This window comes from Pseudophryne corroboree, chromosome 3 (assembly GCF_028390025.1).
Source record: "Pseudophryne corroboree isolate aPseCor3 chromosome 3, aPseCor3.hap2, whole genome shotgun sequence".
In the NCBI taxonomy this organism is placed as follows: Eukaryota; Metazoa; Chordata; class Amphibia; order Anura; family Myobatrachidae; genus Pseudophryne; species Pseudophryne corroboree.
The window spans coordinates 38,680,162-38,704,117 of record NC_086446.1 but is presented as its reverse complement, the minus strand read 5'-3'; the positions used below and the strand labels follow the sequence as shown (position 1 = coordinate 38,704,117).

General features: G+C 45.6%; 1 protein-coding gene across 1 annotated transcript in view; it reads right to left on the bottom strand.

Annotated features, from left to right (window-relative positions):
• The window catches only part of LOC135057124 (uncharacterized), a 249,703-nt gene that overhangs the window by 97,813 nt on the left and 127,934 nt on the right, over window positions 1-23,956 (bottom strand). Inside the window, exons 3-4 of the mRNA XM_063963019.1 lie at window positions 16,070-16,277; window positions 13,256-14,722 (exon numbers count right to left, since the gene is read on the bottom strand). Of these exons, the coding sequence (XP_063819089.1) occupies window positions 13,256-14,722; window positions 16,070-16,277 (1,675 nt within the window). The remainder of the gene's footprint in view (window positions 1-13,255; window positions 14,723-16,069; window positions 16,278-23,956) is intronic.

The window sequence follows — 23,956 nt, the reverse complement described above, 5'->3', positions numbered from 1 at the left end:
GTAGCCGTATCCTTTGAGGGTAGCCGTATCCTGTATCCGGAGCATCTTTGAGGGTAGCCGTATCCTGTGACAAGCATGTTAAAGCCTTGTCCACTCTAGGGGAGGATTCCCAGCATAACCTGTCCGTTGGCGGGAAAGGATACGCCATAAGCATCCGTTTGGAAATCTGCAGTTTTTTATCTGGAGATTCCCAAGCCTTTTCACATAACTCATTTAGCTCATGTGAGGAGGGAAAGGTTACCTGTGGCTTCTTTCCCCAATACATATGAACCCTCCTGTCAGGGACTGGGGTTTCCTCTGTGATGTGCAACACATCCTTAATTGCTATAATCATATAACGGATGGATTTAGCCAATTTTGACTGTAACTTTGCATCATCGTAATTGACACTGAAGTCAGAATCCATGTCGGTATCCGTGTCAACAATTTGGGATAGTGGGCACTTCTGAGACCTTGACGGCCTCTGCGACATAGGATCAGGCATAAACATGGACCCTGACTGTCCTAAGGCTTCAGCTTTTTCTAACCTTTTATGTAAGGAATTAACATTATCATTTAAAACCTTCCACATATCCATCCAATCAGGTGTCGGTGCCGTCAACAGAGACACCACGTTCATTTGCTCCCGCTCTGCTTCCACATAGCCTTCCTCATCAGACATGTCGACACAAGCGTACCGACACACCACACACACAGGGAATGCCCTTTTTGAAGACAGTTCCCCCACAAGGCCCTTTGGAGATACAGAGAGAGAGTATGCCAGCACACACCCCAGTGCTATAACCCAGGAATAACACAGTAACTTAATGTTAACCCAGTAGCTGCTGTATATTGTGTTTTTGCGCCTAATTTATGTGCCCCCCTCTCTTTTTACCCTCTTCTACCGTGAATCTGCAGGGGAGAGCCTGGGGAGCTTCTTCTCAGCTGAGCTGTGGAGAAAAAATGGTGCTGGTGAGTGCTGAGGGAGAAGCCCCTCCCCCTCGACAGCGGGCTTCTGTCCCGCTCAAATATGTATTCTCTTGGCGGGGGCTCATACATATATACAGTGCCCAACTGTATATATGTGTACTTTTGCCAAAAGAGGTCCATATGCTGCCCAGGGCGCCCCCCCCCGCCCTGTACCCTTACAGTGACCGGAGTATGTGAGGTTTGTGGGAGCAATGGCGCACAGCTGCAGTGCTGTGCGTTACCTCAGTGAAGAACGGAGTTTTCTGCCGCCGATTTCGAAGTCTTCTTGCTTCTCATACTCACCTGGCTTCTGTCTTCCGGCTCTGCAAGGGGGACGGTGGCGCGGCTCTGGGATCCGACGGCGAGGGTGAGATCCTGCGTACGATCCCTCTGGAGCTAATGGTGTCCAGTAGCCTAAAAAGCAGGACCTAGCTTCAGAGAGTAGGGCTGCTTCTCTCCCCTCAGTCCCACGATGCAGGGAGTCTGTTGACAGCAGAGCTCCCTGAAAATAAAAAACCTAACAAAATACTTTCTCACAGAAAGCTCAGGAGAGCTCACTGACCAGCACCCAGCTCGTCCGGGCACAGTCTCAAACTGAGGTCTGGAGGAGGGACATAGAGGGAGGAGCCAGAGCACACCAGAATCTAAATTCTTTCTTAAAGTGCCCATGTCTCCTGCAGAGCCCATCTATTCCCCATGGTCCTTACGGAGTCCCCAGCATCCACTAGGACGTTAGAGAAAAGGAGATTGCGGAGCAAGCCACGAACATTGTACAAATATATATATTTTCTAGTAAAAAGATACTTGTATCAATTTAAATTCCCCAGGGCATACAAAGTTATATATTTGTTTCCAATTGGTAAAATTTTTTTTTTTTAGTGCTAGTTCTACATGTCAGAATTTCCAACTATGCCGTTGGATGTGGCGGAATCTGTGACAGCTATAGACAGAATTCGTATTCCAGATGGAGTCATTACTTTGCGTACTGTAAATCTAAAAATTAAAGTATGAGCATTACATTCTGAAGATATTTCCTTCCTTGTGATTCCTACAGCCTCTCGTAAGGTTATCTTGGGACTCATGGTTGCAGAAACACAATCCTCAAGTTAATTGACAGACCATGGAAATACTGTCCTGTTGAAAATCTTGGCCCTCATTCCGAGTTGATCGGTCGCAAGGCGAATTTAGCAGAGTTACACACGCTAAGCCTACGCCTACTGGGAGTGTATCTTAGCATCTTAAAATTGCGACCGATGTATTCGCAAAATTGCGATTACAAACCTCGTAGCAGTTTTAGAGTAGCTTCAGACTTACTCTGCCTGTGCGATCAGTTCTGTGCTTTTTGTTCCTGGTTGACGTCACAAACACACCCAGCGTTCGCCCAGGCACTCCCACCGTTTTTCCGGCCACTCCTGCGTTTTTTCCGGAAACGGTAGCGTTTTCAGCCACACGCCCCTAAAACGCCGTGCTTCCGCCCAGTAACACCCATTTCCTGTCAATCAGACTACGATCGCCGGAGCGATGAAAAAGCCGTGTGTAAAATTACTACCTTCATAGCAAAGATACTTGGCGCAGTCGCAGTGCGAACATTGCGCATGCGTACTAAGCGGATTTTCATTGCGATACGATGAAAAATACCGAGCGAACAACTCGGAATGAGGGCCCTTACTTTGACACTTGTTTAGCGATGGTGACACCTCTACGCACAACTCAACCATCTGAATTGCCTCTGGCATACTGTTTTTTCATGGATGTTTTCAATAAGCATGGAGCCGATTACTTGCTGCCTTATCGACGCGATAGCAGGTAAGTTTCTCTATTAAGAACTTTAGTGCTCAATCGCTTCTTGACTGCCCTGCCTAGAACTCCTAAAGTTCAAACCACGCAAGGTGAGGAGTTTCAGGTTAAAAGTTTACTTGATTACCGCGGTCTTGTCCAGAATCTCATAGACTGGAAGATATATGATCAAGAAGAAAGATCCTGTGTGTCTGCTGAGGATGTACATGCATCAAAATTGGTTTGCATCTTCCATGCCAAGAATCCTACTAAGGTCCAAGGGTTTTTGGTGCCCACCCTGAAAAGGTGGGGTACTGTCATGAACCTGGGACTCACCTCCAGTGACAGACTCCGGTGGCTGGCGTGGAGGTCTGTGGGGGCCACTGGTGTGTTGCAGCCGAGCGGGAGCCAGTGACTGTGCATGTGGCCACTGGAGCGTTGTGCAGGGAGGCTGTCTGAGCAAGGTCCTGTTCTCTGGCATGTCTGAAGTGCTGGGGGCCGCCATGTTGGAGACCAATCTACTGTGTGCCAATCAGATGTAGTCTCTGGTCACTTCCAGCAAATCACGGGCCCTTCTATTTCCTCTGGTACATTCTGTTCCTGGCGCATCCCCTCATATTTAACATCCTCCCCTAAATTTAAAGACTCCCCACAAACCTTTTGGAATAACTATGGTTTTACCAATGACATACACTCCAGTAACGCCTTCTGTATTGGCAGGCAGCAAAAGCTATTATGCTGGGTGACATACTCTACTATATGGCTCATCATAATATACATCAGTTGGAAAGTATATGTAAGGCGCAGAGAGGCATACCAAACCCTCAGCCAATCCTCTACACATTCCTCCAAAAAAGGTTTGAGGAATGCAAATCCATTATGCCTTTGTAAAACACACAGGGGATCAGAAAATAGGAGTAATAAATATACATTTTCTTATTCATGGGGACAAAAATGGCAAACTAATTCTGCTATCTTGGCTTTACAAGATACAGAAGGAATATTAGTGCATAGTGGACCGGTCATTTTGGACGTCTTATACCAATTTTATTCAAATTTGTTTGTGCAGAAACCAATCCAGGAAGATAACAAAACTTCTTTCTGGAACTGTATTTCCCGTCCTCAACTCTCTGTTTCCCAAAGTGAATCGCTTACATCACTCATAACTGAGCAAGAAGTGCTATCTACAATTAAAGGACTTAAACCCGGTCAGTCCCTGGAACTGGATGGTCTTACTGGGGAATTCAACAAATGTTTGCGGTCCTCTCTGGTTGCTCCTCTTACAGCATTTTTCAATGATATCTTAGGTGGTCATACTCCTCCTCCAAATTTCAATGATGCCATTTTAAAAGTCCTGCCTAAACCCAGTAGAGATCACTCACTGCCAGGTTCTTATCACCCAATCTCGCTACTTAATAGGACTATAAACTTATTACGAAAAATTCTAGCTGAATAATTTAAACATATAGTTCCATCTCTAGTACGTAGCGACCAGACAGGCTTTGGTTTGGGGTAGAAACTCTGTTTCCAATATATGGAAGGATATATCTGTCTAACAACATTTTGATGATATACAGGATGACACTCTTAATGTCCTTTTATCACTTGACCCTGAGAAGGCATTTGACCTGGTAGTGTGGGATCATCTTTTCGAAACCCTAAATTAACAATTGTAGCTCCTTTGAAGAATATAAAATTGACAAAACTCTGAGATCCTCCCAGTTACAAGGCCTGATTTACTTCTGCAATGTCTCCTCCTAAGTAAGCACTTGAAATAAACTGAAATAATTAGGTATTTTTATTTCCCCTTCCATTCATAAAATGTATTCTGCCAGCTTCTCCGAGGTCATTGATAGGATTGGATGTATCTGCCTCTGTCATTAATGGGAAGGAGAGTAGTTGTTAAAAATATTTTATTTCCTAAACTTGCTTATCTTTTACAAATGCTCCCTCTGGTGCTTTCAAGATTAGATGACCTTCGGTGGACGAAAGCCTTTTCTAAATGTATATGGAAAGGCAAAAATCCTAGAATTTCCAAACTAAAGATGATTCAACCAAAGTCTAGAGGAGGCCTTCATCTCCCAGATATTCAGACGTTTTCTAAATAAGCATTTCATTATATTTCTGACTGTTTACGATTGTCTCGTTTCACTAGTTTACCGTTAGAGGAAGAGCTATTTTCACCATTCTCTCCTGCCACCCTTCTGCATCTGCCCCGTACATAACGTCCTAGAGGTATACTGTCACATATTGGCCCTCATTCCGAGTTGTTCGCTCGCAAGTCGATATTAGCAGAGTTGCTCACGCTAAGCCGCCGCCTACAGGGAGTGTATCTTAGCATCTTAAAATTGCGAACGATGTATTCGCAATATTGCGATAAGCACACCTCTTAGCAGTTTCAGAGTAGCTTCATACTTACTCGGCATCTGCGATCAGTTCAGGGCTTGTCGTTCCTGGTTTGACGTCACAAACACTCCCAGCGTTCGCCCAGACACTCCCCCGTTTCTCCGGCCACTCCTGCGTTTTTTCCGGAAACGGTAGCGTTTTTTCCCACACGCCCATAAAACGGCCTGTTTCCGCCCAGTAACACCCATTTCCTGTCAATCACACTACGATCGCCTGAGCGATGAAAAACCGTGAGTAAAAATACTATCTTCATAGCAAAATTACTTGGCGCAGTTGCAGTGCGGACATTGCGCATGCGCACTAAGCGGAAAATCGATGCAATGCGATGAAATTTACAGAGCGAACAACTCGGAATGAGGGCCATTGTATTTACAGACACTTATAAGACTTGGGTGACTATTAATACATGTTTACATACAGATCCGCATTTTTCCAGATATGTTCCATTTTCAGGCAACCCTGACCTCTTACCCTCTCTCACAATAGCTCACTATCAGACATGGAAAGATAAAGGTATTCCAGCATTTCTGGAAATAATTATTTATTCTAAAGACCACGCCCTTGTACAGACTGAGACACAGCATTTGTTACTCCTACAGTTACATAAAGAAGATAACTTGAAATTTGATGGTGCACTTATTTTATAATACTTGGTTACACACAATCCTTTTACCACACCCACTGATCTCATACATTCTTGAAGAATCTCTCTAAGCTCTATGTTCATATTAGGACCTACTGTCCTTGGTAACAAGCTAGAAGCTGGTTAGCCTTATTTGTGGCTAATAACAAATCTATTACACACACTGGACCTGCTTCCCAGAAATGAGAAGTATTTGTACAAAGTCTGTTAAAGGAACATGTATCTTATAATTGAACTAATGCGGTTATAAAAGGTCACATATCTAACACTATGGAATATGCTTATTTTTCATGTAAGGTATATTATACGATAGGTATACCTGTATAACTACAAAATATGCGAGTATATAGAATTAGTAAAATATATTATATTTCTTATGCACTTAAAGATTTAACACGTCATTCAAACTATGGTTTGTATATACATATTTACTACCCGACAATTTGGAAAGATTATAGGCAGCTATTTGGAAATCATGGACTCATGGTTTTCCTGACTTCCACCATCCTGAACGCCTCTTGCAGTCACTGCCACCACAATGAAATATCTTGGGTCAGTGAGATTGCAAGAAACTCATATTACATTTTTATACAGGGCATATTTTTCTCAAGCCCAGAGAAAACACGTCGTGGAGGAGGCATCAGGTTCATGGCCAAAGTACAAGGAGGTATCGGCCACCTGTGCACATAATGTCTGGTACTGTCCTGAAATCACACGTTTTTGGTACAAAGTCCACTCAGTCATTAGACAACTGACAGGAGTATCTGTATATAACTGGAAAGACTTTCTGTTAGTGGATCTTTCTGAATGGACATTTCCCTCATATTGTCCTTCCCCGCTTCCATCTTTAATGATTTTGGTCACAATTGCCAGAAAGGCTGTATTACAAAAATGGATCTCCAAGCAAACCCCTACATTGAGTATGGTTACCCAGGAATTACTATTTTATACTCTGACAGAAGATCAGACCTAGTAGATATTGAGGAGGGCGTTGCTAAATTTCATGAGCGCTGGAGCCTATGAACCTTATTCAGTAAGGATTGTAAAATCTGCTAATCGCAATCTGGCCGATTATCGAACGACTGCGCATGCATTAGCAAAGTGACAGAAATGATGTACAGATCATGAGCGCAATGCAGCCGCTGTTTGACTAACAGGAAGTTGGCATTTCTGGGCGGAAACCTGTTTTCTGGCTGTGTCTGAAAAAATGCAAGCATGCCCAGGCGTTTTTAAGGAGGGCCTCTGACGTCAGCAATGACCACTTCCAGCGCTTGCTTCGCAAGAATTGTGTATGACCTTGCCTGGCATAGATAGGAGAAATCTACGATGTTCCGATAATTGCGTACGGTTTTGCGATTAGCCCGCATATTGCGATGCATTTGCAGTATCTGCAATGGGCGTTTTCAATATACTTCTCTAATGGGCAAAACCAGGTGGGTCAGATGTAACATGTGCAGAGAGAGTTTGATTTTGGTGGGTTATATTGTTTCTGTCTAGGGTAAAATAGGATTTTAAATACCTACTGGTAAATCCTTTTCTCGTAGTCCATAAGGGACATTGGGGACACATTAGTACAATGGGTATAGATGGGGTCCAAAGGAGCCAGTGCACTTTAAATTTCTTCAACTGCATGTGCTGGCTCCTCCCCTCTATGTCCCATCCTACAGGCAGTTATAGGTAAAACAGTGCCCGAAGGAGAAATGACGTGAGAGAAGGAACATAACAATAAGTGTGGTGAGATTTACACACCAGCACACCATAACATAAACTGACCAGCAACACCTGGCAACATAAACGGCAACAGCTGAACAGGAACACATAATAGAGAACCTGCAGAAAGTCACCGCGCCCAATATCCCTTATGGACTATGAGAAAAGGATGTACCAGTAGGTATTTAAAATCCTATTTTCTCTAGCGTCCATAAGGGATATTGGGGACACATTATTACGATGGGGATGTCCCTAAGCTGTCACAATGGGCGGGAACATGCCCAAACTGGGAATCCTCTTTGGCCAGGGTATCGAACTTGTAGAACTTCACAAAAGTGTTCTTCCCCAACCAGGTAGCCGCTCGGCACAGTTGCAGGGCCGAGACTCCACGGGCAGCTGCCCAGGAAGACCACACCGATCTTGTAGAGTGGGCCTTCAGAGACTGTGGAGCAGGTAAGGCTGCCAACACATAGGCCTGATGGATAGTAAGCCAAAGCCAACGAGCAATGTACTGCTCAGAAGCAGGGCAACCCTTTTTCTGTGCATCCTACAGCACGAACAAGAATCAGTCTTTCTGATCCGAGCCGTCCTCTTGACATAGGGATGAAAAGCCAGGCCTGCATGTGAGAATTATCAAAAATACTCCACTGGGCAAAAAGAAATGCAAGAGCACTGTCCGCAATATTCATTCCAGGAGTGGACAACTGGGAAGCAGACTTCTTGAGTCGCCACGATCTCCACAGAATGGAGAGGGGCCTACACGCAGAGGCGTCACTTACTTGCAAAACACCTGGTACAGACAAAGGTGAAAGGCGGCGTGGCTTCGTATCCTGACTCCGTTTTCGGCACATTGTGGGGCTGGGGGATGCGGGTTTCCCCCGGAGACTGATGCATCTGCAGTGCTTGCTTCTGCACTGTGACAGGAGCTGGGTTGCAGCACGTTATGATCTAGTGCAGCACCCGGCTCCTGCTACTGAGCAGGAGCCGGTACTTTGGTGTCACCCCTCGGAGGGTAACACCCGGGTAACACCCGCACCCCCCGCACCCACCTTGTGATGCCAGTGCCTACATCCTCAGGTGTTTTAACAGATCATCAACAGGTGGGGTTGACCCCAGATCGACATGATGGCGTCTCACCTCAACAAGAAACTTTGCTGCTATTACTTGCGAACCAGAGATCCTCAGGCGTGCGCAGTGGATGCACTGACGTTGCCTTGGCCTTACCAGCTTACCTTTCCTCCGATTCCTTTGATCCCAAAGATACTCAAGAGGATCTGGCATCACGGAGTACAAGCAATTCTGCTTGCCCCCGGAGAGCATGGTAGGTGGTTCTTCTGGGCATGGCCATAGAAGACCCTTGGCCTCTGCCAGTAAGAAGGGATCTTCTTCAACAGGGTCCGTACGTCTACCCGGACTTACGGCGGCTTCGTTTGAAGGCATGGAAGTTGAGCGGAACATCCTAACTCACAAGGGACTTTCCAAAAAGGTAATTGCCACTATGGTGCAAGCCAGGAAACCTGTGACGTCAAAACACTATCATCATATCTGGCGGAGATATGTCTCCTGGTGCGAGGAATGCACTTATACATTTGCTGCATTCCACTTGGTAAGATTCCTTCATTTCCTGCAGGCTGGAGTTGGTAAAGTTGGTAAAGGCTTATGTCTGGGATCCATTAAGTTCCAGATTTCAGCTCTTTCAATCTTCTTCCAAAAGAAGTTGGCTATCCTGCCTGAAGTTCAGACCTTCTTGCAAGGGGTGCTTCACATACAACCTCTGTTTGTGCCGCCTACGGCACCGTGGGATTTGGATGTGGTATTAAGATTTCTGCAGTCCTGGTTTGAACCTCTGATGTCGGTGGAAGACAAGTACCTCACGTGGAAGACAGTGATGTTACTGGCCCTGGCTTCTGCTAGGCGTGTCTCGGAATTGGGGGACTTATTGTGTAAAAGTCCTTACTTGGTCTTTTACGAGAAAAGAGCGGAGCTCAGGACTAGACAGCAGTTCCTGCCGAAGGTAGTCTCCACATTTCACTTGAATCAAACTATTGTGAACCCATCCTGTTCTGGCACTTCTGCCCCTCCGGAGGCAATGGATGTGGTGCGAGCCTTGAAGATCTTGTTGATTGATGTACGCCACAGCCGTGGCATTGTCTGACTGTACCTGAATTGCCTGATCCCGGAGCAGAAGGGAGGCCTGAATCAGAGCATTGTAGATAGCCCAAAGTTACAGGATGTTGATCGGAAGTAGGACCTCTTCGGCAGACCACCAGGGACACTAGGAATTACTGTTGTTCTAGGCCTGCGATCACTGCTCTCAAAGTTTCCATCTTGAATTTGAAAACCTTTAGGTAAGGATTCAAGGACTTCAGATTAAAAATGGGCCTCACAAACCTGTCTGGTTTTGGCACTACGAACAGACTGGAGTAGTAACCTTATTCTTGCTGTAGCAGGGGTACTGGAACAATGACTGGACTAACTTTGTGATAGCCAGTAGTAGCGTAACACACATTTTTCACAGCTGGATTTAAAAAATTGTTGGGGAGGAGCACCGTCGAATTCCAGCTTGTATCCCTGAGATATAAAGGTCCCTTACCCAGGCGCCCTGGCAGGAACTTTCCCAGATGTGGCTGAAGTAACGTAACCAAGCTCTCACCTAGAGATCCTTCCGGAGTGGGCGGGCACCATCATACTGAGGATTTTGCGGAAGCTGAACTGGTGCTCTGTTACTGAGAGCCAGCAACGGCTGGTTTCTTAGGTTTACCTCTGGTGCCTCTAGCTGCATTGGATGCACCTCTGGCCCTAGATTGAAATCTGGTGGACTGAAAGGACTGAGTAGACAGTCCCGGGTAGGTACGTTTAGCAGGCGGAGCCCCGGGGGAAGAAACGTGGATTTCCCAGCAGTAACTTTGGAGATCCATGCGTCCAATTTGCCTCCAAAGAGCCATTCACCTGTAAAGGTAAGAGATTCCACATTGCGTTTGGAGTCAGCGTCTGCAATCCACTGACGCAATCATATGGCTATGCGTGCTGACACAACCATAGCAGTGGTCCTTGCATTAATATTGCCAGTCTCTTTTAGGGAGTCACAGAGGACTCTTGTCGTGTCCTGAATGTGTTTTAGGGAAGTTACCGTAGTAACCAGGGTGATGTCACCCGAGAGACCCTCCTGAATTTGAGTAGCCCAGGAATGAATTGCATGCATCATCCAACAACCTGCAATTGTTTATGTATTATTTTATTACCAGTTATTTTATATAGCGCACACATATTCCACAACGCTTTTACAGAGAATATTTTGGCCATTCGCATCAGTCCCTGCCCCAGTGGAGCTTACAATCTATATTCCCTACCACATGTACACGCGCACACACATTCACATTAGGGTTAATTTTGTTGGGAGCCAATTAACCTACCTGTTTATTTTTTGGATTGTGGGAGGAAACCGGAGCACCCGGAGGAAACCCACGTGAGTACTGGGAGAATATACAAACTCCACACAGTTAGGGCCATGGTGGGAATTGAACCCATGACCTCAGTGCTGTGAGGCAGTAATGCTAACCATTACACCATCCGTACTGCAATGACCGGTCTTTGAGATACACCTGCAGCAATGTAGATAGATTTCAGTGTGGTCTCAATTGTTCTATCCCCCGGGTCCTTTACTGTAAAGGAGCCCGGAGCCAGGAGTACCGCCTTCTTAGAGAGGCAAGAGACGGAGACGTCTGCAGCCGGAGATTCTTCCCAGAACTTTCTGCCCTCAGGGGCAAAGGGGAATGTATGCAAAAACTGTTTTGACACCTGATATTTCTTATCTGGATTTTTTCAGACTAGCTTAAATAAATCATCAAATTCTTTAGAGTCAAGAAATGTGACAGCCAGTTTGTCTTGAGGGAGCTTTAGCACATCCCTTATAGCTAAAATGAGGGGTTCAATACCCTGTGTAGGAGTGGAATTCCCACTTATGAAATCCCCATCATCCTGTATATCATCACCAGTATCTGATAGAAGTGCAGGTAAACACGTTTATGTGGACCTGCAGTAGATAGGGGGATGGGGAACATCAGCCCTGGCAGCTAGATATGCTACTGCTTGTTGCAGTTCTTGTGTTTTGTGGGCATTTACAGTGAGCTGAAATGACATATCAGACATCATAGTTTTGATTGCACCCAGCCAGGAAGGCTCGTGACCCTCCCTACGTTCTCCTCAACATTTCGTGAGGACTGACTACACTGCTCACATGAAATGGAACCAGCTGAGAGTGGGGATAACCAGGTGTTACATACACTGCATACAGTAACTTGTGTTTTACCATGATGAAAAGTAACACAACAATACACATACAACACAGACCATTTTTCAATGCAAGCCTGCCCTATTGCATGTGAGAGACACATAGGAAGAGAATGCACCAGCATACCAAGAGAGCCCCAGTGAGGCTGTCAGCATTTTTATAGCAGCGAAAACTGTTTGTTTACAACGGTTTCTTCTTTAGGAATAAGTAATGTGCACAAATAGCGGATCTCCCCTTAAACTACACCCAGTACCAGTGATCCAGCGTGTGTCAGAGTCCAGAGGAGCTGTACGAGGCTGCTGCTGCTTATGCAGAGGAAGGAACCAAAATTCTGCTGAGCCCGCTCAGATGTAGCTCCGCCCCCTGTAATGGCGCTGGAGCTACTGATTATATTTATACTGGCCATGTCGCCAAAACATGCTGTAACCTTACATGAATGCTTAGTTCAGCTCACCGCTAGCCAGTTTTACACAGGGGTTATAGCGGGTCCCCCCCAGGAGGGACCCGTATGCCTCACCCATGGGAAAGCCGCACCATGAACCGGGGCCCCCGATTTGTACTCACCACCGACCTTCATCTTCATACATCTGTTAGTAGCGTGCTGCGGTTGTGACAGCCAAGGCGCAGTGCCCCGCTGAACAAACAACCCCTCAGGGCGGTGGTCTTGCAGCGGGGAATCAGCTCTGCACCTCGCAAGGCCGGTGACCACCCCCAACTCCCACAGCGTAGGTATGCTGTTGCCCAAACAGCATACCGAAATAAACAAAAGTTTAAAATAAAATTAGGAAAATCTCTGGAGCTAGCAGTGTACATACTCTCCTGAGGGCACTTTTTTCTAAACTGCCTGTAGGAGGGGGCATAGAGGGGAGGAGCCAGCACACCCAGTTTAAGAAATTTAAAGTGCACTGGTTCCTTTGGACCCCATCTATACCAATCGTACCAATATGTGTCCCCAATTTCCCTTATGAATGCCAGAGAAATACTGGCTGCTTTAATTTTACACTGCAGTTTAGATTTCCGTTTGAACACAACCCACCTAAATCTAACTCTCTCTGCACATGTTACATACTGACCCACATGCACTGCACATGGATTTTGTCATTAGAGGAAGATTTTCCTTTTGCGATCAACCTTGAATTAGGCCCATAGACGCTTATATAACACTATGGTCTGTTATTGTTGTGGAGAGTGGTGCTAATATCTACTGCCAGGGACTGGGGCTCCTATCTGGATTGGGCATTTGTAAACTTGTAAGCGCACGTCACGGGGGGATGGGGGAAAAGACACAATGCACAAGGACGTGCAGCAAGTCCATGCCCCCATTTCCATGGAGATACTTTGGGCAGTTAAACCAGAGAGCCAGTGGCTGCGTGTGGCCTTCCCATCTCTCTGTGGAATAGGACGAGCCCACCAGCCCTTCTGGAATATGCCAGAGGTGACAGATGGGCAGTCCGGCCCTGCCTACTGCAATAAAGAAATACTGTAAGTTTCACCTGGGTGATCTTTTCCAGTCTTTTTCTCACACTCAGAGCATGGAAATTGTTTCTCACCTGTGTGACTGAGCTGATGCCTAACAAGCTGTGATTTGTGTGCAAAACTTTTCCCACACTCAGAGCATGTAAATGGTTTCTCACCTGTGTGAATTATCTGATGTGTGACAAGTTGTGTTTTCTGTGCAAAACTTTTCCTACACTCAGAGCATGGAAATGGTTTCTCACCTGTGTGACTTCTCTGATGTCTAGCAAGATGTGATTTGAGTGCAAAACCTTTCCCACACTCAGAGCATGGAAATGGTTTCTCACCTGTGTGAATTATCTGATGTGTAACAAGTTGTATTTTCTGTGCAAAACGTTTCCCACACTCAGAGCATGGAAATGGTTTCTCACCTGTGTGACTTCTCTGATGTATAACAAGCTGTGATTTGAGTGCAAAACTTTTCCCACACTCAGAGCATGGAAATGGTTTCTCACCTGTGTGACTTCTCTGATGTGTAGCAAGACTTGACGTGCATGTAAAACTTTTCCCACACTCAGAGCATGTAAAGGGTTTCTCAAATGTGTGACTTCTCTGATGTGTAACAAGATGTGATTTGTGTACAAAACTTTTCCCACACTCAGAGCATGGAAATGGTTTCTCACCTGTGTGACTTCTCTGATGCATAACAAGCTGTGATTTGCCTGCACAACTTTTCCCACACTCAGAGCATGGAAATGGTATCTCACCTGTGTGATATATCTGATGTGTAACAAGTTGTATTTTCCGTGTAAAACTTTTCCCACACTCAGAGCATGGAAATGGTTTCTCACCTGTGTGACTTCTCTGATGTATAACAAGCTGTGATTTGTGTACAAAACTTTTCTCACACTCAGAACATGAAAATGGTTTCTCACCTGTGTGACTTCTCTGATGTGTAACAAGCTGTGATTTGTGTACAAAACTTTTCTCACACTCAGAACATGGAAATGGTTTCTCACCTGTGTGAATTATCTGATGTATAACAAGACGTGATTTGCATGTAAAACTTTTCCCACACTCAGAGCATGTAAATGGTTTCTCACCTGTGTGACTTCTCTGATGTATAACAAGTTGTATTTTCTGTGCAAAACTTTTCCTACACTCAGAGCATGGAAATGGTTTCTCACCTGTGTGACTTCTCTGATGTCTAACAAGACGTGATTTGTGTGCAAAACTTTTCCCACATTCAGAACAGGGAAATATTTTATCACGTGTATGAGCTGCACGATGTGTAACAAAATCTGAGGTATTAGAAGAACAGTCATCGCGATTAGAGGGATAAGATGAAGTATCAGCACTGTGAGGTTCTGGATGTCTAGATAGAGTAATGGGGCTGTCTCCTGGAGAATCCTGTGTGATGTTATCTTCTATTTTACTATCTGCAGACAAGATGAGATCTTCCTCCAAGGAATTCCTGCTTGTGCCTCCATCTGCTGACAATAATATAACTATTACTATGCACAGTTCTATATACAGTGCACACATATTACTCCGCTCTACAGAGAATAACTAGAAAATCACATTATTCCCTGCCCCGGTGGAGCTAACAATCTATATTCCACATGAAACACTAGGGTTCATATGTGTCAGAAGCCAATTAACCGACCAGTATGATTTTTGCAGAGTTGTAGGAAACACATACAAACTCCACACATATAGAACCTTGGTTGGGAACTGAACTCGTGACTAGTGGTGCGAGACAGCGCTACTCACCACTACATCACCATGTCACTATTATGAATAATGTTTAGTTGTTACATTACAGCTTATAACCTATGACCACATTATTACAATTCTAAATGTACCAACAACAAATAAGGACAGATAAAATATTGTCTTCTGCTGCCACAACAACAGATGTCATAGCCCCAGCCACAGGGACATGCGATTGGCACATCACCAATGATTATCCCCTCCCCCATAATGCAACCTGTGCTGGGTAACATTCCTGAGCCTGTATCACAGAACAGGAATCCTCATCAGCCACATTACTGAGCCACAATATCCATCCAGATTGCCCCCATACATATATACGGGAAACTTGTGGGCTGCACTACCAACATCTGCTTCCACACTACACAAAGTGCTCCATGTGGATATGTATGTAACAGCAGCCTCTATATGGTCCTCTGGTCATCTCCATGTAGAGCGGCCACACCAGATACATGCTACTAAATTAAGCCAAGTCAATCATTATAGTGACAACCTAATTACTGTTGTATGAGATACACCAGAGAGTGTGGGGAGGAGACAGGTCAGATCTCTAGGCTGGTAACACACAGTCACATGATGTGAGGAGGAGGGCAGGAGTATAATAGGGGCTGCTGGCTCCTGATGTATGAGATATACCAGAGAGTGTGGGGAGGAGACTGGTCAGATCTCTGGACTGGTAACACACAGTGACATGATGTGAGGGGACAGCAGGAGTATAATAGGGGCTGATGGCTCCTGATGTATGAGATACACCAGAGTGTGGGGAGGAGACTGGTCAGATCTCTGAGCTGGTAACACACAGTGACATGATGTGAGGGGGAGAGCAGGAGTATAATAGGGGATGATGGCTCCTGATGTATGAGATACACCAGAGAGTGTGGGGAGGAGACACAGTGACATGATGTTAGGAGCATAATAGGGGCTGACGTTTCCTGACTCCCACACTGGGCAGATACATTTCACTCATTAGTTTGACTTGGCAGAGGAAGGTGTAGGGGAAGGGACTGCTGTAGTGCCTGAGCAAGGAGTATATGTGACTCTTTTCTGTAATGAGGATTATTACTCACCTGTGCTGATATCTGTAGGAATTTCCTCCTCCTTACACTGCTGATCTCCCCTCACATACGTCTCTTCTTCTCCCTCTGTATCTACTACCTTCATATCAGTCACATACGTCTCTTCTTCTCCCTCTATATCTTCTGCCTTCATATCAGTCACATAGGTCTCTTCTTCTCCCTCTATATCTTCGGCCTTCATATCAGAAAGGTGGTCACCCTGAATAACAACAAAATAACACTTTAGTAATGTCTGATTACTTTAAGACTGAACAACAGAATATCACTGTATAAGACACACAGCTCCTCTACAGATCATATAGGGATAGTGTGGCCGGAGATCCCGTCAGCCACAGGGACAATGGCGTCAGCGGCACTGAAGGGGTTATTCCTCCGTGCCCGGCTCCATTTTACAGAGACAATGAGCGCTAGGCGCCCAATTCAAAAGTACTAACTGCATCGGGCGCAGCCTGTTTAAAAATGTTTCTTCATGTTATATCACTGCGCTGTGCGCAGTTGGAGTTATATCATTTTAGAATGTATTTGTATCCAAGATGCTCTTAGTAATTATAGGATAAGTCATGGTACACTCTCACATAGGAAGTCATATGCTCCGTAACCTTCTAGTGTAATCAGATCTTCTGATGTGTTGGTCAGGGCACCACAGGTAATGTGCTTGGGTTCTGCAGTTCCTGTGAGAAGGTGTCGGGTGACTACAGCGGGCATCGGCGGTCAGCGACGGGATGGTGCGAAGGATCCATTCGCACGGGCGTATGCAAGGTGATTGACAGGAAGAGGCTGTTTGTGGGTGGCAACTGACCATTTACAGGGAGTGTCCGGAAACCCGCAGGCGTGTCCAAGCGTTTTTAGGGAGTGTGTCTGATGTCAGCTCCGGCCCCTATCAGCAGGATTCAATCGCACTGGAAGAGTAAGTCCTAGGCTGCGTAGAGACTGCACACACTTATTTTTAGCAGCTCTGCTACACATAGGAACGCACACTTGCACAGTGAAAATACACTCTCCCTCTAGGCGGCGACTATCTGATCGCAGGACAGCAAAAAATGCAGCCCAGCAATCAGATCTGAATTAGGCCCATTATACGGATTCGGGAGATCAGCTTGGGAGTATGCTTCTGATATAGTCATCCGAGGCCACCTGGCCATTGTTTGCTTATTGGCAGGCAATCCTCTCTTGTGGAATCCATATAGAACAAAGAGAGTGTCTGTCCTTCAGATGACACTGGTACGATCCACGTAGATTCTTAGAGCATGAACCACGTCCAATAATGCATCTCCCACAGAGAGGTCCAGTACCAGAAAAGCTGGAACTACTATTTCTTCATTAAGATGGAACTTTGAGACCACCTTAGGAAGATACCCAGATTTAGTTCAGAGAACCGCTCTATCTGGATGAAATTTTAGAAAAGGAGGGCGACACGACAGTGCCCCTAAACCTGATACTCTTCTAGCTGACGCAACTGCCAGAAGAAAAAGAACTTTAGCCGTCAACCATTAGAGATCCACGCAACTCAGTGGTTCAAAAGGAGCAACTTGAAGTGCCCTGAGAACTATTTCTAAGTCCCAGGGAGCTGGGAGTGGGGGGGAGAAAGTAGGTTGAATGTGAAGTAACACTTTGAAAAAAGTGTGAACATCCTGTAGGTTTGCAATTTCCTTTTGAAATCATACAGATAATGTTGACACTTGTACCTTCAAGGAAGCTACATAGAGAGCCTTGTCCATTCCTGCTTGAAGAAAAGCTAGAATTCTAGAAACTCTAAAAGACCTATGATCTAAACTTATGGCAGCGCACCACAGAAAATAAGCATGCCATATTCAGTAAAAGATGCGGGCAGAGGATGGTTTCCTTGCTTTAAGCATTGATTGGATTACCTTATGTGAAAAACCTTTTGCTTTTAAGACGCATATTTCAAGAGCCATGTTGTCAGAGACAGTCTATGGATGTTTGTAGAGACAGGGACCCAGAAATATCAAATCTGGATGTTGAGGCAGAATAACTGGAGCGTCCACAGACAGCCTCTGCAGATCTGTGTACCAATTTCTCCTGGGCCACCCTGGAGCTATTAGTATCACGGCGCCCCCTTCCTGTTTGAATTTTCGAATCACTCTGGGTACCACAGAAATTGGTGGAAACACGTGAGCCAGATGAAAATTCCATCTCACTGATAAAGCATCCAAGAAGATTGCTTCAGGATCCCTTGTTCTTGCCCCGTATGCGGGGGCCTTGTTGTTCTGACGGGAGGCCATGAGATCAACTGCCGGCAGTCCCCACTTGTTTGCCAGGATCTGAAAGACTTCTGGATGTAAGGCCCATTCGTTTACATGAATATTGTGCCTGCGGAGAAAGTCCGCTTCCCAATTTAGGACTCCTGGTATGAAAAATGCTGACACAGCAGGATGATGAAGTGCCACCCACTTTATCACGCGGCTTAACTCCCTCATTGCCATTCGACTTTGAGTGCCCCCCTGGTGATTGAGGTATGCTACTGCTGTGGCATTGTCCGAGCAAACCTGAATCGGTTTGCCGTGAAGTACTTAATTTGCCTGGGTGAGTGCCATGTATATGGCCCGAAGTGCCAGGACGTTGATTGTCAAATGACTTTCTTACTTTGTCCAGCGTCCCTGGAACCAGTACTGTTATGTCATTGCTCCCCAGCCCTAAAGACTGGCCTATGTTGTCAGTACCACCCAAACTGAGATCCAAAAGGTCAACCTTTCTCTGTAGCGACCAGGCTAATGACCGACGCACTTCTAGAGAAAGAATTATTGTCTTGGGTTTTATCATCTGATGCTGTCCGTTCCATATGGAGAGAACAGATGATGAAGGGGTCTTGAATGGAATTGAGCACATTCTACCATGTCGAATGTTGAGACCATTGATCCCAGAACTCACATTGCTGTCTGGATGGATACTCTCCGACTGTGTAGCAATTCCTGAACCCTCGTCTGAAATGTGTTTATTTTGCTCAAAGGTAGAAAGATTCTCTAAAGACTGGTATCCAATACAGCCCCCAGATGTGTCATTCGTTGTGATGGACCTAACGAGAACTTTGCCCAATTTATGAGCCAGCTGTGATCCTGTAGACAGGCTATTGTCACTTGGAGATAGCACTCCAATATTTCCTGGGACTGAGCCAGGATAAGCAAGCTGTCTAGATATGGGAACATCCTTACTGTCTGACGAAGGAGATGAGCTGCCATCACCACCATGATCTTGGTAAATACCCTTGGAGCTGTAGCCAGTCCAAAAGGTAGAGCCTGGAACTGGAAATGCTGTTGGAGGATAGACAACCTGGGATAACACTGATGAGAAGCTGCTATCGGTATATGGAGATAAGCATCCTGAATAACCAGGGACACCATAAATCCCACAGCTCAAAAGCTAGAATAATGGACCGCAAGGTGTCCATACAGAATCGGGGCACCCAGATATATTTGTTCAGAGTCTTGAGATTGAGAATGAGTTGGTAAAATCCATTCGGTTTCTGAACTAAACACAGGTTGGAATAGAAACCTCGTTCCTTCTGTGCTGAAGTAACCAGCACTATTACTCCTGACTGCAGCAAATTCCGAACTGCGTCCTCTAAAGCCCTGGCCTTCAATTCCAGCGGAGACGTGCTGCAACAAAACAATCTTTGAGGGAAGTTTTTCCTGAAGGAAAAAGCAATACCGCGAGACACCACTCCTTGCACCCAGGTATCTGTGGTGGACTAATGCTGTACCTGTGCAAAAAGAAGTCGGCCTCCCATCCGGAAATCCAGCAGGTGGAGGCCCGTGCCATCAGGCCGATGGCTTTCTTTCTGGTTTAGAAGCCAGGTGTCTGGTTGACCAGGCGTCTGGTTGACCAAGGCTGCTTGGTCTTAATCTTAACCGTTTTATCTGATTGAGGCTGCTTGCTGTAAACATTTCCTTTTGCTTTACCCTGAGCCCGAAAGCCCGAAATCTGGGTTTAGCCTTATAAAGGAAACTTTACCTTTTTGGAGTCTGTCTCAGACTCAAGAATATTATTTCATTCTGTGCCAAACAGAATATCTCCAACAAAAGGCAGAGATTCCAGGACCTTCTTGGATTCCAAATCAGCCTTCCATGCACGTAGCCAGATAGCTCTGCGACCTGCTACCAAGAAGGCATGGACTGAGAAGCTACTGTATCCAATATCTAGGGCAGCTTCTTCAATAAAAGCAGCTGCCTGCTTTATACATGCAATATGGGGTAAATGTTCTCTTGTAACCGATGAAAGATAATCTTCCAACGCATCTGCCGAGCCTGCCACTGCTTTAGCCACCCAGACTGTGGCCATAACTGGGCTTGTCACTACCCCTGCTATGGAAACCAGAGTCTTAAGAAAACCATCAATCTTTCGGTCAGTCACATCATTTAATGATCTTGAAGGCAGGGGTAATGTAGATTTATGCACAAGTCGCACTACATGTGCATCTACCTTAGGAGGAACCTCCCTTTTTATACAGTCTACAGTAGGGAAAGGATAAAAGAACCCCATTTTTGGGGAATCTTAAACTTCTTACCGGGTGTAACCCATGCCTCTTGCATAATTTCTTTCAGCTGATCCGAGTTAGGAAATTCTGCTTGGACGTTTAAACACAGGAGCCTTGGATTTTAACACAGGCTCTGCTGCCTCAATTAACAGAATAGACTTTACTGCCACATTAAATTCAGGTATAACCACTGAAGAAGAGTGCTCCTCCTCTCTAGATGCAGATTCAGAATGGGAGGATTCAGCCTCATCACCTGAAGTATCCTCTGAATCTGAAAATTCTGTCGACAGTGTAGCTCCGTGTCTATCAAACTTCCATTCCTTATTACTTGGGTTTCTACTGAAAACTCCCCAAGGACTGAGCATGTAAGCGTTAAGTGGGAACCCCATACTTTATACCATAGCAGGCAACATACGGTCTGCTAATTTAGATGTCTGTGCAAAAGCTGGCCAAGGAGGTTCCTGCAACTGAACAGGTACCTGACTTGGAACTGGTTTATTCATAAGGGTTTTTTTTTTTAGAAGAGTTTTATTGATCGATTCACAGTGATACACAAGTCAGTGTGACACATAATGACAAGAAAGAAGTTGCAATATGCTGATATACACCAAAAAATATAGCAGATATTTGAGTAAATCTTTTTTTGTATTTTGAGGATGACAGAAGTAGTCCAAGAAAAGATAATCCTCTAGGTCTACGGTGTAGCCAGCCAGCAAAGATGATTAAGAAGCAGAAAGGAGAGAAACAGAAAGAGAAAAGAACAAGATGAAGGGCAAAGAGGTATAAAGAGGAGAAAAGTGGGGGTCCAAGTAGTGGGGTCCAGGCAACTTATAAAAAAAAATAGGATTTTATATACCTACCCGTAAATCCTTTTCTCGTAGTCCGTAGAGGGTGCAGGGGTTCCATTTAGTACCATGAGTTATAGACTGGTCCACTAGGAGCCATGGGCACTTTAAGAGTTTTATAGTGTGGGCTGGCTCCTCCCTCTATGCCCCTCCTACCAGACTCAGTCTAGAAACTGTGTCCGAGGAGACGGACATAGTATGAGAGAAGGAAATACACAGATAGTGGTGAGATTCACACCAGCTCACACAGAACAAAAAGAAAGCCAAGCTAACCAACTTTGAACAATTCAGCAACGACTGAATCAACAAAACTGAACCAAGTAACAATGCAGGAAAATAAAGCACTGGGCGGGCGCCCAGCATCCTCTACAGACTACGAGAAAAGGATTTACCGGTAGGCATATAAAATCCTATTTTCTGTTATGTCCTAGAGGATGCTGGGGTTTCATTTAGTACCATGGAGATGTACCAAAGCTCCCAGTACGGGAGGGAGCATGCTGAGGTTCCTGCAGAAAAGATTGACCAAACATAAGGTCCTCAGCGGCCAAAGTATCGAACTTGTAGAACTTAGCAAATGTGTTCAACCCTGACCAAGTAGCTGCTCGGCAAAGCTGTAATGCCGAGACACCCCGGGCAGCCGCCCAGGAAGAACCCACTTTACGAGTAGAGTGGGCCTGAACAGATTTTAGAATTGTCAAGCCTGCCGTAGAATAAGTATGCTGGATAGTAAACCTGATGCAGCGAGAAATCGTCTGCTTAGAGCAGGACACCCAATCTTGTTGGGATCATAAAGGACAAAGAGTGCGTCCGACTTCCAGTAAAGAGAAGTTCTCTTCACATATATCTTCAAAGCCCGCACAACATCCAAGGACTTTGAGCTAATTGAGAAGTCAGTAGACACTGGAACCACAATAGGTTGGTTGATATGAAAAGCCGACACAAACTTTGGAAGAAATTCCTGACGCGTTCTAAGCTCAGCTCTATCCTCATGGAAAATCAAGTAGGGGCTCTTGTGCGACAATGCCCCCAATTCTGCCACACATCTTGCAGATGCCAATGCCAACAGTGTGACACATTTCCAAGTAAGAAACTTTATGTCCACCTCCTGTAAAGGTTTCGAACCAATCCGATTGCAGGAACTGCAGCACCACATTAAGATCCCATGGTGCCGTAGGAGGCACAAAGGGTGGTTGGATGTGCAGAACCCCTTTCAAGAATGTCTGAACCTCAGGGAGAGCAGCCAATTGTTTCTGGAAGAAAATGGACATGGCCGAAATCTGGACCTTCATGGAGCCCAAATGTAGGCCCACATCCACACCTGTATGCAGAAAGAGGAGAAAACGTCCTAGTTGAAACTCCACTGTAGGAAACTTCTTGGATTCACACCAAGACACATACTTTTTCTAAATCCGATGGTAATGTTTAGATGCTACTCCCTTCCTAGCTTGTATCAGAGTAGGAATGACTTTGTTCGGAATGCCTTTCCGAGCTAAGATCTGGCGTTCAACCTCCATATCGTCAAACGTAGCCATGGTAAGTCTTGATAGGCGAATGGCTCCTGTTGTAGAAGTCCTCGAGCAGAGGAAGAGGCCTCGGATCCTCCAGAAGTCCAGAAGATCCGCATACCAAGCCCTTATTGGCCAGTCTGGAGCAATGAGGATCGCCTGAACTCTTGTTCTTTTTATTAGTTTGAGAATCCTTGGGATGAGTGGAAGTGGAGGGAATACATACACTGGCTGCAACACCCACGGAGTTACCAGTGCGTCCACCGCCACTGCTTGTGGGTCTCTCGACCTGTAACAGTACCTTCAAAGCTTCTTGTTGAGGCGAGAGGCCATCATGTCTATCTGAGGTACACCCCATCGGCTTGTTAACTCTGCAAATACCTCCGGGTGGAGGCCCCATTCTCCTGGATGGAGATAGTGTCTGCTGAGGAAGTCCACTTCCCAGTTGTCCACTCCCGGAATTAAGATTGCTGACAGCACCACTGCGTGCTTTTCTGTCCAGAGAAGGATTCTTGTTACCTCTGATATTGCAGCTCTGCTCTTCATTCCTCCCTGTCTGTTTATGTAGGACACTGCTGTGATATTGTCCGACTGAACTTGAACGGCTTGATCTCGCAGAAGATGCGCCGCTTGTACAAGGGCGTTGTATATGGCCCTTAGTTCCAGAATGTTTATTGGAAGGATGGATTCCAGACTTGACCACTTTCCTTGGAAGTTTTCCTCTTGGTTAGAAGGATCCAATTCTGAATCCCGAACCTGCGGGCCTCTGGCAGGTGAGAAGTTTGTAGCCACCAGAGGAGTTAAATCCTGGCTTTTGGCGACAGGTGTATCCGTTGATGCATGTGAAGATGTGATCATGACCACTTGTCCAGGAGATCCAGCTGGAAGAACCTTGCATGGAATTTTCCGTACAGCAGAGCCTCGTAGTAGGCCACCATCTTTCCCAGAAAGCGAATGCACTGATGAACCAATACCTGGGCTGGCTTCAGGTCATCCCGGACCATCGACTGGATAACCAACGCTTTCTCCACTGGTA